Source organism: Artemia franciscana, chromosome 5, assembly GCF_032884065.1.
Source record: "Artemia franciscana chromosome 5, ASM3288406v1, whole genome shotgun sequence".
NCBI lineage: Eukaryota > Metazoa > Arthropoda > Branchiopoda > Anostraca > Artemiidae > Artemia > Artemia franciscana.
The window spans coordinates 23602897-23620718 of NC_088867.1; the positions used below are offsets into that span (position 1 = coordinate 23602897).

At 35.8% G+C, this 17822-nt stretch overlaps 2 protein-coding genes across 3 annotated transcripts in view; one reads left to right on the plus strand and one right to left on the minus strand.

Moving 5' to 3' along the window:
• LOC136027130 (uncharacterized) overlaps positions 1-17822 on the plus strand; it is a 95309-nt gene that overhangs the window by 4848 nt on the left and 72639 nt on the right. The gene's annotated exons all lie outside the window — the stretch shown is intronic.
• LOC136027129 (thiosulfate sulfurtransferase/rhodanese-like domain-containing protein 3) lies at positions 3732-15462 on the minus strand. The gene is made up of 4 exons (XM_065704089.1): positions 15209-15462; positions 11482-11670; positions 9159-9318; positions 3732-3882 (listed from the first exon to the last, which is right to left on the minus strand). Exons 1-4 carry the CDS (start codon positions 15360-15362, stop codon positions 3819-3821), a joined length of 567 nt encoding a protein of 188 aa, XP_065560161.1. The 5' UTR covers positions 15363-15462; the 3' UTR covers positions 3732-3818.

The window sequence follows — 17822 nt, forward strand, 5'->3', positions numbered from 1 at the left end:
TTTTATATGGATCATTTTGATGGACTTTGTCTTAAGGAGCATGGGAAAGGCAATGGCAGACCAAGGAATCAAATGGGGAGGAAAAACTCTCCCGGACTTGGATTATGCTGATGATTTAAGCATCCTAGATGAAAGTTTGAGCAAAATGAATGTACATTTAGAGGTTTTTTGAGTTGTGGGTGCTAGAATAGAATTGAAATTAATTTTAAGAAGACTAAGTTGCTAAGGCTAGGAATAAATGAAGATGAACAGGTGATGTTGAGTAACAAAATTATTCATCAGGTGAGCAGCGAAAATATTAAAAGTAAAATAGCAAAGGCTCAGGGTGTTTTTTTTTTCACAACTAAAAGAAGTTTGGAAGAATAAGAAGATAAGTCTGCAAACCAAGAATAGAATATTGGAAGCTACAGTGTTGACAGTGGTTAAATATGGCTCTAAAGTATGGGCGCTCCAGAAAGTGGATAAAGATTTGCTAGGTATTTTCCAGAGAAATTGCAAACAAATTGTTCTCGGCACCCAGCTGACTGACCAGGTTTCAAACAGTAGGCTTTACGAAAAGTGTGGTTTCATCCCGCTTTCTAGGGCTGACATGGATAGGGCATGTTCTACGGATGAAGGATGACAGATTGCCAAAGATTGTCCTTTTAGGCCAACTGTCTAGGGCTAAATGGAAAACAGGTCGTCCTCGTTTGGGGTGGAGAATGACATAAAGAAAGATTTAAAGGAAATGGGAATTTCCTGGGAGGGTGTAAAGAGGGAGGCTTCGAATAGATTGCAATAGAGGAGGAGTATGGGTGTTGGCTTCTTGTGGCCTGGTGCTCTGGTGAGTTGTTATTAGTAGTAGTCGTAGTAAATATTTTATTCAAGTTTGCAATGGAGCAATACTTTTCTTAAATAGTTTGCTTTTGCACTAAACATTAACAACATATGATTGCTATATGTGCTTATGAGCCAGCTTCACTTTCAAGTGATATTTCATGGATATTTCCCTTTATTTTGCTATAGTATTAGTTTTATATAGGTAAGGATGCCTTTTTGTTTCATTTTCTCGTCCATCAATGGCAAATCTGTAACCTTCAAAGAAGGCACGTGAGTATAGTGGCATTTCAGAAATATGTCAACTGCAATGATCTACTTGAATTTTGGGCCAATGCTCTTTATTAATCAGTTTTGAGAATTTTGCCACAAACATTTTCACATTTTAGACATTTTTTTAATAAATTAAAAAAATTGGATTCGCTGGGGTTGCGTAAAAAGTAGATCATCTTCCAATGAGATCAGATGAGCTGATTGCAAGATAGATCTCAAGTTACCATTTATACATACCTTCTTTTAGAAGACAAATCGATTAGGTTCATTAAATATGTAACAGAGTAAATTGAATAAGGGATATGTATATTCAATCTTAATATTAGTAAAGACTGAGTATACAGAAAAAATACTGAAGGTTTTTGGTGTTTCCTCATGGTTGGATGCAATGAACATCCTCAAGTACATTCCTGAATTGGTTTAGTTGAATCAAATTCTAAAAGACTACAATGTTCAGTAATAGATGCGTTTGCACAGAAAGGTGGTTGTGTGACCTATAGCCTAATATGTTGGTGGCAAAAGTATTTTATAGTACTTGATATTAGTACTTACTTTAGTAAATCTGTTATTAGTTATAGACAAATCTGGTTCATTTAGGCATAAAATTAGGAGTTGGCAAGAAAGCGGAACTAGTTAATTTGGCTTAACCAGAAACATCAAACAGGTTGTGGTAACGAACTGTAGTAAGGAGCGACCTGGCTCAATAGTAAATGAAACTCTAAAAAACGGAATTTTGATGCTAAAAGATATATTAAAAGAATCGGATTTTTATGCTGATTTTAAATATATAAGTTTCATCAAATTTAGTCTTTGCCATCAAAAGTTACGAGCCTGAAAAAATTTGTATTATTTTGGAAAATAGGGGGAAACACCCCCTAAAAGTCATAGGATATTAACGAAAATCACGCCATCGCATTCAGCGTATCAGAGAACCCTTAGGAAGAATTTCAAGGTCCAATCTACAAAAATGCGGGATTCCGTATTTTTTGCCAGAAGACAAATCACAGGTGCTTGTTTATTTGTTTTTTTTTTCCCAGGGGTCATCGTATCGACCAAGTGGTCCTAGAGTGTTGCAAGAGGGCTCATTCTAACGGAAATGAAAAGTTCTAGTGCCCTTTTTAAGTGACCAAAAATTTGGAGGGCACCTAGGCCCCCTCCCACGCTCATTTTTTTCCCAAAGTCAACGGATCAAAATTTTGAGATAGCCATTTTGTTCCGCATAGTCGAAAACAATAATAACTATGTCTTTGGGGATGACTTACCCCCCCACAGTTCCTGGGGGAGGGGCTGCAAGTTACAAACTTTGACCAATGTTTGCATACAGTAAAAGTTATTGGGAAGTGTACCGACGTTTTCAGGGTGATTTTTTGGTTTGGGTGTGGGGCTCAGGGGAGGGGGTAATATGGGAGGATCTTTCCTTGGAGGAATATTTCATGGGGGAAGAGAAATTCAATGAAAAGGGCGCAGGATTTTCTAGCATTACTATTAAAAAAACAATGAAAATATAAACATGAAAAATTTTTTTCAATTGAAAGTAAGGAGAAGCAATAAAACTTAAAACGAACAGAGATTATTACGCATATGAGGGGTTCTAAAAATACTTTAGCGTAAAGAGCGAGGTATTTAGGAGGAGATAAATACTTCGCTCTTTATGCTAAATTATTTTTAGTAATTTCAACTATTTATTCTACGGCCTTTCGGATTCAGGGGTAATTCTTAAAGAATTGGGACAAAACTTAAGATTTAGTGTGAAGAGCGAGGTATTAACGAGGGGACAAACCCCCTCATATATATAATCAAAGATATAAGAATATAAAAGTTTGTTACGTAAGTTAATTTTTAAGTTACGTATATTTTTTACTAATAAAAACGTTTGTTAAAAATTAAAAGTTCTAGTTGCCTTTTTAAGTAACCGAAAAATTGGAGGGCAACTAGGCCTCCTTCCCCACCCCATAGTTCTCAAAATCGTCTGATCAAAACTAAGAGAAAGCCATTTAGCCAAAAAAAGAATTAATATGCAAATTTCATTTTAATAATATATGTACGGAGAGCCAAAATCAGACATGCATTAATTCAAAAACTTTCTGAAATTCAATAAAAAAAACAAGTTTTTTGAAGTGAAAGTAAGGAGCGACATTAAAACTTAAAACGAACAGAAATTACTCCGTATATGAAAGGGGCTTTTCCTCCTTGACACCCCGCTCCTTGCGCTAAAGTTTGATTCTTTGTCGCAACTCTACTTTTTAAAACAATAAAAAACTTTAGCGTAAAGAGCGGGGTATCGAGGAGGAAAAGCCCCTCTCATATATGGAGTAATTTCTGTTCGTTTCAAGTTTTAATGTCGCTCCTTACTTTCATTTCAAAAAACTTGTTTTTTTTTATTTTAATCTTACCAATAATGATATTGTTATCAGCTATGTCAATTTAAAAATTAAAGAGGGGGACAAATTAAACTTTTCGAAATTTAGAGGGGGAAGGGGGCAGTTTTTATGCTCAATGGTAATACAAAAAAGGAAAATATCCCCCAAAAAAGCGCATTTTTGAGACCCATAAAAAATATACGGGTAAATCCCCCCTCCCAAAAAAATGATACCACCAGCTATTCTGAGCAATTACACCATATGTACATAAAACATATGGAATATCTAAAAATGAAAGTATATTCTCATTTCAAAATGAAGACAAAATTACTGTTGAATAGTTTTCAACTATTTCATACTTAATGGAATTTATTTTTCTTCTTTACTGGAAATTTCGCTGTATTCGGCGAACCCTCCGGGGTAGTGTTTCGTCCTATAAAAGAAAACTAACTTAATACATTGTATTTGCCTAAACTTAGGACGTAAAAAAAATGTATTGGTACCGCTAACTTTTAAAAAAACAATTTTGTGCTTTGGTTTGTAGTTTGGCAAATATTTTGATCTTAAAATAGGAATTCTTTCTGCTTTCCCTCTCCTGTTTCTTGCAAAAAGCATGACCTAATAATGGAATTATTGGCAAAAATCCATTGCATAGAGGAACGATTAAAATTAAACTAAGATTTAGAATGCAGAAGAAGAATGATATATTAAGTACCTATTGGATTTAAGATGGATATTAATAACCGGTCATATTGATGACAAACAAGTCACATAGTCTATCTTGAAAGAAATTAGAAGATAAGAGATGCATTAGTTAGCATGCAGAGGTCTTGTATACTGAAGTTCCTACAGGATCTAAGAGCTAATGTGCCTCAGAAGTCTTAAGGCTTAGTAGATGGTGTTGCGCCATTGAGGCTTGCATACCATGCTACTTCAGTTTAGCTTGTTTGTGTTTGAGATATAATTATATTTGAGCGATAATAATTTCAACCACTTATGCAGTGACTGTGCTGCTACAAATATATCTAAAAATTGCAGCAGAAGAAACTGATGTTAGCCTAAAAAGTGTTCTGAAAAGTAAGCGTTTGAACTCCGGAGCGCTGGCGCCATCTCTTATTGAAATTCTCATTATATGCCAACTGTACAAACCTTACAGAGATGTTACTACTGTTAAGCTTAACCTAAAAAGGAAAACGAGATGGTGTTGGTAGCGCGCAGGTAGAAAGGTCCGGGATTGCAGAGAGCACTGTGTTCTTTATAACGGTGATACCAGTATTCTAGTAGTAAACATAGTTCGCAATTACAGCGAAACGAAAAAGTCGAAGAATAAGCAACACGAGATATGCTTAGTTACTATACATTGTTCAGAACCTAAACCAACATTACCAACATTGAAGCCCTACTAGCGTGACGAAGCTTTGAACAACTCGGATAACCGCCTCCTGTGCTAAAACATGTCACCTTAAGTGCCATAACGAATTTCCCAAGCCTGATTCTGTGCAATTCATGATCACTGAAGAATAAAGTTGACGACATAGAACTTGTCGTATGCTTCAACTCGACACCACTAGCAATAATTACCGAATGTTGGGATATTACTTCTGAAATAGGCCCTATAAAAGGCTATCTGAACTTCTTCAATACCAGGCGTGACAGAGACGACAGACGATGCGGAGGTGGAGTAGGCATCTATTGCCGTGAAGACTTGCCATGCACACAACTTAATAACCCTTCAGATTCCTGGGATGAAACAAAAAGTTGTTTCAGTCCTCCAAGCTTCCCGAAAAAGATATTTACTGGAAAAAATAGCACCGCTCCTAAAGTCAGGTTCTCACAAGTGGCATGGTGCAGTAAAACAGCTTAGTGGGAAAAAGAAATGAAACGAAGTATAAATCAATAACCCAGATGGTAGTCTGATAAAAGCCTCGGAAGTCAACGAATTCTTTACTCATATTTGTACTACCCACCCAACCGTAAGTGACGAACAAATGTGTGACATCATTAACAACAGTAGTACAGATGAAATCGTCGAGGTGTCAGAAATGACAGTTCACTTGCAGTTGGACCTCTACGTGACAGCTGTGCCTCATACCCAGGTGAACTCCCTTTGAAATTACTGAAAGTGTACTCACCTTTCTTAGCCAAGTCTATCGCATCAGTGATAAACCAATGTTACTTAGAACAATCATTTCCGAAGATGTGGAAAGCTGCATATGTCTGTGTTATACCGAAAGTCAAGACACTCCAGTCCTGTGACCAACTGAGACCAATATTAATAACTCCTAACTTAGCAAAAGTAGCTGTGTGTCTTATCTACCGTTCTTTGTTATAACAAATTTCTTATGCGATCGATCCGTTCCAATATGGTTGCATACGAGGCAGTAGCACGGCAATATATCTAGTGCGAATGTATCACTTAATTGTCAAGTGGTTGGACACTTCTAATGTTGCTGTCGACTTATTTTTGGCGTACTACCGAAGAGCATTCAACCTTATCAAACACGTGACCGTATTAATCAATCTGAAAGAAATAGGAGCTAAAAACAAATACTACTATTAGTGAGAGAATTTTTACAGGGGAGACAGCAATCAGTTTACCCTCTGTTTACATAAAATACCTGCTCTGAGTGGTCAGAACTAACCTGTAGCTACCCACAAAAGGAACTAAATTAGCTGTTCTTTTATTTCTTGCCGTCATGACCCCCATCCTTGCAGAATTTGGAGAACGTTTCAAGTTTGTTGATAACTTGTCTACACTTCTCAAATATATAGTCAAAAATGCAGTAGCAAAGCAGCAGTCTGACTTTCTTCACTGATTTCATCAACCAGTGTAGGTCGAGTAGTCTACAAGTGAATGAACAGGAATCAAAAGTTTTACGAGTTAATCCACTCAAGCGAGATATCACAATCCCAGAAGTTTTGATTCCAATTATTTCCTCAACAACAATCCTAGGCGTAACGTTTACAAGTGACTGCTCGCTGAAGCTGCATGTAGACAGTATTGTACACGAAGGTCCCTACTCAATCCAGAGTTTAACAAGTGTGCGCAGGTTAGGCATCTCTGAACTTCAGCTCCTGCTTGCGCATAAAACCTACATCAGGCCTATCCTCGAGCATTGCTGTTCTGTTTGGGTTCCCCAAACTCATAACATAGCTTATATGTCAGCTGAACTAGAAGAAGTTGAAAAATGCGCCACTAAGATAATACTCGGACCCTGTTTCAGCAACTATGAAAGTGCCCTTGAGCTCTTGAATTTTCCCACCTTATTTGATTGAAGATATGAGCTAAATATGAAATTTGGGGAATCATTGTTAACAAACGAGAAGCACCAATCCATACTTCCACCATCCACATCAATCAGCAGAAATACTGGGCATAACAACAAATTAGAACCAGTCAAGTGCCATGCGAAGAGATTCGCAAACTCCTTTGTACCATATTTCGTAATTGTAGCTAACAAGTAACCATTTCCTGATTGTAAAAGTAGCGTAATTTAGCGTTCATTTTTGAGTGCTGCGATAGGTATTTCATTAAACGAATACGAATTAAGCTTCTATCAGACTAATGAATGATCTTAAAGGCCACTTGCATAGAAAATAAATATGCAAAATTAGAATATAATTTGTGGGGGTATGCATAAGTTCTATAGGACCTAAATTGAAAGGTTCTCAAGTTATCTAATATGCAGATCATAGAGTGATATTAATTTCTGTCATATATAAAGAGAAAAAAATACAATAAAAAAGCTATAATCTAAGAGAACACGCATATTGGTAGGTGTAAGCTTAAGTTTCTACAAAACTTTATTGGTAAGTTGCGGCTGAACCAACTTGAAAACTGTTTAAATCCTTGGAGAACTTGAACACGACTTGAATTAAGGGATGCACTGATAGATTAAGTCGACATGCCGCTCCAGAGAAGAACTTTTTGTAGTTTGACTGCATCTGCAGTATGTTTTTGCTGTCCTAAGGAAAATTGTGGGCAATGATTTTAATCCGCGAAGTTTTTCTGTAAAGCAGCGGAAAATTGCCTTTAGAAATTCCTTGAGAGTTCTTACAACATAAAGAACCATTGCTAGAGGTTATTTAGTGTACTTTTAGCATGAACTTCGAAAAATTACAGAAGGAAAAAAAAATTATAAACCTCGGAAAGTAATTATTAACTAATTTATGTGCTCTATGTTTCAATTTGTAAATTCCCATTGTGACTTCAGATAGTAAATTCCCATGAATTGTTGGCTACAAATTTTTATTAAGAAATATTCTTGTTCCGAAATATCTATAAAAAATTGCCGCTAGTAACGGTAAGCAATGATGGGTATGCTGGAAAGACAATTGATAGGACTCATAAAGAATTCCCTGAAAACATGAAATGCTAGACTAGGGCCAAAAAAATGATTTTCGAATCTCAATAGACTAGTAAGAAGTATTTGATGGCCGCATGAACTTTTTCTTATGATTTCTGAAAATATCCAGTCAGAGGCTGTAGTGAAATCCCTGCGGAATGCCAGTGATAGGTTAAACTTTCGCAAAAAAAATGAAGCACATAGCTCGAAAATTATTTCCATATAGCAGACTGTATGGAAAAACGAATTTGTCAGGGATGCCAAATAAACATGGTCTCAAAAATGCAAAAGAAGCTAGACTCCAGCAAAAAAATAAAAAAATAAAAATAATATCCAATAAAAAAGAATTCATTTACAGAATCTTTACCTAGGGTAAAATTGTATCAGTTCTTTTCTGGCGCCAAGCATGGCATGAGTGCCCATTAGGGAGGCAGTCCTTTACCAGATTATTCACTGGAATTTCTCCTACTATTGCTCGAATTTTTCTTCGAATTACTATTGTTTTTACTGGAAAGAATCTATATATGTCTTTATAAGGATACAACCCTTTGGAAGTCTCTTCTGATTTTGAGATCACAGCTGAAAAAGCTGTTTTTAAGTACTCTTACTTGGCCGTTCCCAAAGCAAGGTGTTTGCCTACGCATTTTTCCGATCGTTGTACGGATTTTTTCCGTCGTTGTACGCATTTCCCGTACGTATCTTGCATGCCATGACGTACGATGGTATTAGGAGATATACCTTCTCGAAAGAAAGTAAGTGGATTGACGTCACATCAAACGTGGCCTTTAAATGTAGCAGTTGCTCTTTAGTCGTCCTTTAACCTTAACTACCAACCTTATTCTCCCTCGTCTGGCGTATTGCCAAGTGACTCTCAAGAGCCCCAGCAGAGAAATGCTCTAGTAGCCTCCACAACCAATAGAGACAAGTTGAAAAAGCTATTAAAAATATTAATTGCCATTAATCAATATAAACTTTAATTACTAAAATACCATACTAGTCAATATATTTTAAATTATTTCTTTTAAATGCTGATGAGTCAATGATTATTATAGCATTTTTTTTCTTTGTGGCTTTTAATAATTGTTATAATTTACATTCTCCTTAAGGCTCAAGAAAAGAACTCTATACTACTAGTCCATACTAGTATCCACAGCTTTCATTTATAGATTTTGATGTAAATTATACATTACTTTATAGTTTGAACTGGCGTGGCATTGCATGGGAAGAGATATAAGGCGGGGAATTATGCAGGTGAGGAGTTGACAGGTAGCGAAATCTTCTTATTGAAATTTTTCGACCATTTATTGTGTGGACTTGGTCCAATTTTCCCATGAAAGATTCAAATAAACCATCAAATACTAACCTGTAAAAGCCAAGTTGACGTGCCATGATCAATGCTTTTAAGCTTCTGATTCCAGCCAAGCATGAAAAAATAATTTCTTGGTCCTCGTCGGGCTTAGGAGTTCTGTATCGCTCTTCAAAAACTCTATCAGGCATCTGTAATGCATTTATCAATTCACCTACTGTAAGAAAAAAAATATTTATATATACACGAAAATAGCCTCTTTTCAGCGAGATATTATTCCTGTGGGCTATACCCAAGGCTGGATTACTCAGTAGTCTAGGATAGGCTGCTGCCTAGCGTGAAATAAAAGAGCTGGGCCAGGGACCAGGAACATAATTATGTGAAGGAAATGAATATTTGAATGTATGACATTAATTAGTATAAAATTATGGAAACTGCTTAAGAGACAAAAATTCGTATGCCTATAGCAATGAAGTCTTGTAAGTATTCCAAGTTTTGCAGGGGACTGTGTTGTGGCTTTAACCAAGTGATATCTTAAATAACTGTTCAGTATTAAACTATGATCTAGTGATTATATTTGGGATACAGGGGAGTCTTTTAACTATGTGAGGGTTATCTTGTCTTGTTTTGTTTTGATTACTGTTCCTACAAATAGTGTTGAAGGAGGAATGTAGGGAAAGACAGGAGAAGAGAAAGAGGGATCTATTTAACAGTTTAGTCGCTATACCCAGATTCCACTGCAGAAGTGGCAAAGCATTAAAGAAATATATACATTTTAATATGCACGGCTTCTAAAATGTGTTATGACAGAAATTGTATAATATCATTAGCGATTCTTTACTGATATAATTATAGCTAACATTATAGTATTGCATTTACTTTTACGCCATATATAGTTGTAACCTAAGATTATGACGTCATTCATCAATCTTGTACATGAAGATACAGTTTCTCGTAAAAAATTGATTCTATTTTTTATATTATTTTTTTAAATTAATATTTTTTAAATTAAACAGCTCTCTATGATTTTCCTGTGTCCCGCCAGCTGCGCAGGAAAACAAGGGAGAAAAGATACCGTCGATACAGAAAATCGTAGTTACAGCAACTTTTCATATTTTTCAAGCCAATTGATTTTCTTTGTTATTCAAATCAAGGAGCTGTAAGTTGCCTTCATAAGAGTTTCGAACAAGGCAATTATAATAGTACACTTTGTGTTTCGATCTAACTCTATTTTTATGAGTTATGGGCTACTTTATTTCTTCGTCTGGGACGTGATCGTCTCTTACAAGGTTGCTAGCTACCGTTGCAACCCGAATCATTATAATCATAGTTCTAAGAAAACTATGACGACAAAAAGATGCCGTGTATGCAGAATATTGTGGTTTCAGCCACTTTTCTTGATTTTCAAGCCAGTATATTTCCCTTGTTGTTTAAGCCAAGGACAGTAAGTTTTCTATATAGGGTTTCGGTCAAGCGGTTCTAATAGTGTAATTTGTTTTTTGATTCTATTTTTAGGAGTTATTGACCATTTTATTTTATAGTTTGGGGCGTGATCGTTTCTTACTAGGTTGCTAGCTACCGCTGTAACCCGGATAATATTTTGAAAAAATTTCAATCTGGAAAAAGCCTTTGGCTTTTTCTTAATCGGAATAGTAAGAGACAAATCACAGAGAATCAAGCAGCTAAGTAACTTCGATATGTACCATGATTTGTTTTTACTAGTTTTCAGCTATTTCTGCAGCCATGATACTGATGAAACTTACATAATTCTAATTTATAATTAACTGTACCGATACTTTGTATAATCACTTAGTCTGGGCTATAGTTCCCTCTTTAATATAATTAATTACAAAAGGTTTCTATATGCAGCAATTTCCTTTAAAATGAGCCATTGAACAGCTCTCTATTGTGATGATTAAATACCTACGATTATGACATCATTCATCAATCTTTACCATGAAAATGCAGTTTTTTTTTGTAAAAAAGGATTTTATATTAAAAATAACTTTTTTAATGACAAAGGTTTTTAACCCCATCAATTTTCTTGAAAATGAGCTATTAAACAGCTCTCTACGATGTTCCAGTGCCCGTCTATCCGAGGAAAAGAAGAAGAAGAAAAACAAATGCCATATATGCAGAATATCCTGGCTGCAGCCACTTTTCTTCATTTTCAAGCCAGTATATTTCACTTGTTATTCAAGCCAAGGGACTATAAGCTTACTATATAGGTGTTTCAGACAAGGCAGTTCTTATAGTGAACTTGGTTTTTTTATCTGATTCCAATCTTAGGAGTTATGGGCTATTTGATTTTTAACTATGGGCCGGGATCATGTCTTACTAGGTTGTTAGCTACCGCTGCAACCCGAATAAACATACATACAAGGGATATTAATGCCTTTTGGCAGCTTTCCTGGACTTATTAGTTCCTCTGGCTGCCGAACATCAATTATTAATTTCTTCTCATTTTTAAAAGCTTCAACCAGATCTTCATAAGAAACTTCAACATCTTGACGGGATGTAGTCGCTCCACTATACAAGAAGCTTGGAGTAGAGTGGATTCTGCACCGAACTGGAAAATGAAAAAAAAATTGTTGATACAGATATTCATAACTTTTAAGCACTAACTTAAAAGTTGTCAGCTTTGATTTTACTGCACACGTTCAAGTCTTGGTTACATTTGATGAATAGTGTTTGCAATTTTTCTTCCACCAGAAAATTTTGATTCCATTAGAATACTATAGGTCACACCTTAAAATCTTGTTTAACTATTATTTGAAAAGATGTATTTCTAATAGATACTGGATACTAATCATCCAGATAAAACTATTAGGGAAAAAAATGGCCTTTTGGGATTTTGTGAGTTCAAAGCACGAGGACAGTTTGAAACATTAATGTTACGAACACTAAGTTACTTGAATTAGTAATAAATATAGCGAAGAAGGCATCAGGAAAATTCATTGAACAAATAGCTTTAGCTAGGTAGTATTATTAGTAAGGATGGTGCAGAAAACGTAAAAAGCAAAGAAGTCGAAACACATGATATTTTTGTCGCAGCTGACAAAAAGTTTGGAGGATTAGGAAGATAAGCATCAGAACTAAGACTATGGAACTAGAACCCGCGGTAATGAAAATGTTCAGAAATAGTTCTGAAACGTGGGCCCTTTGAAAGGCTTAAGATAAACGATAGTTTTAGTTGCTCGTTTGAGGGACCATATATTAAACAAAAAATGTGGTTTGATCCTACTTTCTAGGGCTATAATGAGAGAAATATAAGACGTTTAGGTCATATTTTACCCTGTGATAGCATAGTAGATTGATGCTAAGTCTGATAAATACCTGGTCAATTGATCGATCCCCGCTGCAACAATATTGGGTGACATGCTGGCTACTTGTCCCGTTGAAAAGATCTGCCTACTGAAACGTCAACGTGACGCCATTAATGGCACTGAAGGATCCTTATCGCTTTTATTTAGGTCAAGTTTTACTTATAAAGGATGATAGACTGCCGAAAGTCGTGCTTTCTGCTAATCCAGGTGGGGCTTAACAAAAAGGACATTGTCGAGTGGGCTAAGAAGAGGTCATCAGAAGATTTAAAAGAACTAGCAACTTTATGGGAGGAAGTAAAGAGTGGCGTTTTGAAGAAGGTGAGGTAGAAAAAGAGCGTGTTCAGCTGTCTAAGCTTCACGAGACCTTGTGCTGCTATGAATTAGAAAGATTTTTTCACTTGTAGACACCTGAAGACTCACAAAGCCTCAAAATGAGTTTTAAATTTTGAAGTTAGAAACATTCTTACTGAATATTGGAGCTGGTTATACCATAAAAGTACAGAAAGAAAAACTGTTCGCTTGCACAGTCGTAAAAGTGGTTGAATCAAGTATATTCCAGATGTAGCGACATTAAAATTGGGCAAGACCAACTATTGTTAATGAAACTTCAATTCATCGTATCTAACATTTATACAAAATAGAAACAAAATAGAACGATCCCTCATTATACAGAATCACTGTATAACCTGACACTGCCCCCGATTTTATTATTTGACGATGATAGTATTTTCACTTCATTAAAGGGGAAAAAGGACGACTTAATGGAACATGCAGTAGGTGGTACAAGGGCTGATATTGGCATTTCATCCTTTGTACATTGAAGGTGTTAAATATTCCAAAGCAAGGAACTCAGCATTATTCTTAAGAAATAAACGAAGATACGCTACTCAGCAAAAGCGTCATACAAACTCGATTAACCTTGAGTCATACACAGTTAAAACCCCGTCTTCATAGTTTTAAGGGTACTAAACAGTCATTCAGTAGTTGCAGATTAGCAACTGCTGATATTTCTCCTTCTGTACCTGGCAGGAGTTGAATATACTAAAACCAATCGTCAAAACAATGTATTTAAGTACAAAGGGGATATTCCTTTTAGCGTGTTTTGTTTAGATGATTATCTTTGGTATTAAGGAAAAAAGGAAGATAGACTACTCAGCAAAGGTGTCATCGAAAACCCGCTTAACCTTGAGTCCCACAGTATTGGCAGATACCATATCTGCTCTACTTAATTAAAGCTCCCTGCTAAGATCGGTTTCAAACTGGACATCTGGTAGATGATAATGTGAAGCTAATTGGTTATTTAGTGCTAGTTTTCCTAGCTTGTGTTTTTCTAGCGGCTATTATCAAACAGCATGGACAAAATTAAAGGATCCCCATATGATTCTACCATAACATATATTTAACGCTTTTGACTTGGTCCTTCGCCCACAAGCTATATTGGGTTCCCTAAAGTGCAGGACAAGCCTACTCATCTACATCCTTCCAGAGCATTGGTAGCATAAGTATTTATTTGGGTATGAGTGAACAGTGTCTGGAGTCTTTTGAGGAGTGTTAGAATTTTAAAAAGTCTTTTGAAATTTACAAAAAATGGATAATGTTACTGCAAGATTTAGAATTCGATCCGATTCAGTGGTTGATTTTTTACTAAATTACCTTTTGCTAGTGTGACTTGTCTTGAGTTTTGATATTCGTTTTTGTGAAAATGTATTGGCAATTGTATGCGTCTCCTGTTGTAAGTCTTCTGTTTGCATTCTGTATAGAGGATTTAAATAGGCTAATATTATTGAAGCTGAGAGCTTATAAATGAAATAAGGACAACTGGGAAAAATACTCAACTTATCCTCTCTTGCATAAAGTCCCGCCTAAGACATAGCCTGTCAAATGAAACACAACGAAGCAGAAAGTTTTACAATCCTGTTGTGGCTCTTCTGAAGCCTTTATGTCAGCTCATCCTTTTTTTTACAGAAGTTTCCTATTTTATACATAAACAGGGAGAATTGACACATTACATGAGAAATATGCGAAATTTCAAAGACAATCCTAAAATACCATGCTTTGGGAGGGGGAATGGAGGGCACACATGGTCAAATGTGTATATAGTCAGGGGTGAATCCTTAGGGCAAAGGGGCATGTGGCCCCTTCCCCTGAAGGTTGAAAATTGCAGTAACGGAAGGAACAGAGAAGCAAGACATCTTGATGGGGAACCCAATTTTTTTGCTTCCCCCTTCCCGCTGACGACAGGCATAACTTATGTATCTTATCCTATACATGCTTCAAATATAACCATATTGGTATCAAAATGGAAATCTTTGAGGAAATGAACTTACAAAAATAAATCAATACACAAATTTTTTCACTCACTTGGAGGATAAATCTATGGAGCAGGGCAGGAAAAGTACTATAAATAACCTTAAAAAGGTTGTGTTGTAATCAATTGTAATGAACAATGATTAAAAATGATTTCAAATGCTACACTATAAGTTTTCCGTCATACTCCAAAATTTAGGATTTTATAAAATCACTAATTATTATCTACTTCTAGTCGTGTCAGCGTTTTGACTTGTATATGTCCGTTGTTTAGTATACTAGCCTGAATAATCAGGTGTGGTAGCTTATCTTTTTTTCATTATTAAGCTGAGCACCATATTTTTATGGTATTTTCACTTTATAAAACTATATTTTCCTAGAGTTTATGAAAATCAGCTCTCAACTTCTAATAGTTTCGCAGTTGATATAAACCATTTAACTATTATAAAGAAAAGAAATTACTAAGGCACTCACATTTTCCTAGAGCATTATTCCAATTTGAATTATAGGTGGCGTTGATGTAGCTTCTCTCTTGCATTCTCAGATGTACCGTCTTTTCTGTATAAATGAGTCCTCTACTAGATATTAAGCATCGCAGCATGGTTGTTCTTAATCTGTTTGAACTCATTTTAATAATAAGTAAAAAGATAGTCGAAAAGCCGATCTGTCGACAAAATAGCACTTGATACTCTATCCAACTTGTGAATAGATGGCGGGGAAGTATGCAGCTTTTCACAAATTCCTGGTTTAAGAGGAATATCCGTTACAAGTTGTGTTTTAGCTTGCAAACATGCTTATTTAGAAAATCAGTGAAAATTGAAGCTCGCTAATAAAACAGTCTAGTATAAAAACTGCCCGGAATACCAAACTGAAACAGTAAATTATCTAAAGATTAGCCACTCTCCCATTGCTATTACCATCTTAAGTCAATAGATTCTAATTTGTAAAGCTGTTTGAATTGCGATTCTGACAGTTTTCACAAAATTTATTCATTACATAAGTTTATTAATATTATGTAAAAAAAAAATTTTGCTCAAACTTTCATCTACGATGCTGGACTCTCCTGGACTTAGATTATGCTTATGATTCAATCAACATCCTAGATGAAAGTGTGAGCAAAATGAATGAGCTTTTAGTGGTTTTTTGAGTTATGGGTGCTAGAATAGGCTTGAGAATTAATGTTAAGAAGACTAAGTCGCTAAGGCTAGGAATAAGTGAAGATGAATAGGGGACGTTGAGTAACGAAATAATTGATCATGTGGACAGCTTCACTTACCTTGGTAGTATTATTAGTAACGACGGTGGGAGCAGCTAAGATGTTAAAAGTAGAATGGCCAAGGCTCAGGGTTTTTTTTTTTCACAGTTAAAAAAAGTTTGGAAGAATAGGAAGATAAGTCTGCAAACCAAGATTAGAATATTGGAACCTACAGTGTTGACAGTGGTCAAATACGGCTCTAAAGCATGGGCGCTCCGCAAAGCAGATGAAGATTTGCTAGATATATTCAAGAGAACCTGCCTATGGATTGTTCTGGGCACCCGGCTGACTGACCGTGTTGCAAACAGTAGGCTGTACGAAAAATGTGGTTCGTTCCCGCTTTCTAGGGCTATAATGAGAGAAAGTTTGAGATTGCTAGGGTGATGTTCTGCGGATAAAGGATGACAGATTGCCGAAGATTGTCCTTTTCGGCCAACCGTCTAGGGCTAAATGGAAAGCAGGTCGTCCTCGTTTGGGATGGGAGAATGATATAAAGAAAGATTTAAAGGAAATGGGAATTTCTCGGAAGGATTTAAAAAGGGAGGCTTTGGATAGATTGGGATAGAAGAGGAGCATGCGTAGCTATGTTGGCTTCAGGTGGCGTCGAACTCCGGTGAGTTGTTAGTAGTAGTAACAATAGTGGTAATTTTTTATTTAAGTTCGCAATGGAGCAATTCTTTTTTTTAATAATTTGCTTTTTCACTAAATATTAATAATATATGATTGCTATGTGTGCTTATGAGCCACCTTCATTTTCAAGTGATATTTCATGGATATTTTCCTTTATTTTTCTTTAGTATTAGTTTTATATAGGTAAAGATGCCTTTTTATTTCATTTCCTCATCCATCAACGCCAAATCTTAACCTTCAAAGTAAGCACTGAGTATAGTGGCATTTCAGGAATATGTCAACTGCACTGATCTACTTGAATGTTGGGCCAATGCTCTTTATTAATCACTGCTTGAGAATTTTGCCACAAACATTTTCACATTGTAGAGAAATTTTAAATGAATTAAAAAAATTAAAAAAATGGGAATCGCTAGGGTTGCTAAAAAGTAGATCATCTTCCAATGAGATCAGATGAGCTGAATGCAAGATAGATCTCAAGCTACCATTTATACATACCTTCTTTTAGAAGACAAATCGACTAGGTTCATAAAATATGTAATCGAGTAAATTGAAAAAAGGGTATGTATATTTAATCTAGCCGTAAAACGGAATTTTAATACCAATAGTTACATCAAAAGTATCGTATTTTTGTGCTGATTTTAAATATATAAAGTTTCATCAAGTTTAGTCTTACCCATTAAAAGTTACGAGCCTGAGAAAATTTGCCTTATTTTAGAAAATAGGGGGAAACACCCCCTACAAGTCATAGAATCTTAACGAAAATCACACCACCAGATTCAGCGTATCAGAGAACCCTATTGTAGAAGTTTCAAGCTCCTATCTACAAAAAATGTGGAATTTTATATTTTTTGCCAGAAGACAGATCACGGATGCGTGTTTATTTTTTTTTTTTTTGTGTGTTTTTTTATTCCCAGGGGTGATTGTATCGATCAGGTGATCCTAAAATGTTGCGAGAGAGCTCATTCTAACGGAAATGATAAGTTTTAGTGCCCTTTATAAGTGACCAAAAAAATTTGAGGGAACCTAGGCCGCCTCCCACGCTCATTTTTTCCCAAAGTCACCGGATCAAAATTCTGAGATAGCCATTTTGTTCAGCATAGTCGAAAAACCTAATAATTAAGTCTTTCGGGACGAATTAATCCCCCACAGTCCCCTCGGGAGGGGCTGCAAGGTACAAACTTTGATCTTTGTTTACATATAGTA

Bases quoted from the DNA above. Each gene is read 5' to 3' on its own strand.
- LOC136027129 (XM_065704089.1), bottom strand. From the start codon at position 15,362: ATGAGTTCAAACAGATTAAGAACAACCATGCTGCGATGCTTAATATCT. The intron at 11,671-15,208 runs GTGAGTGCCTTA...TTCATTTTCCAG, and splicing joins GAATAATGCTCTAGGAAAAT to TTCGGTGCAGAATCCACTCT. The intron at 3,883-9,158 runs GTTAGTATTTGA...TTTCTTTTATAG, and splicing joins CGTCAACTTGGCTTTTACAG to GACGAAACACTACCCCGGAG.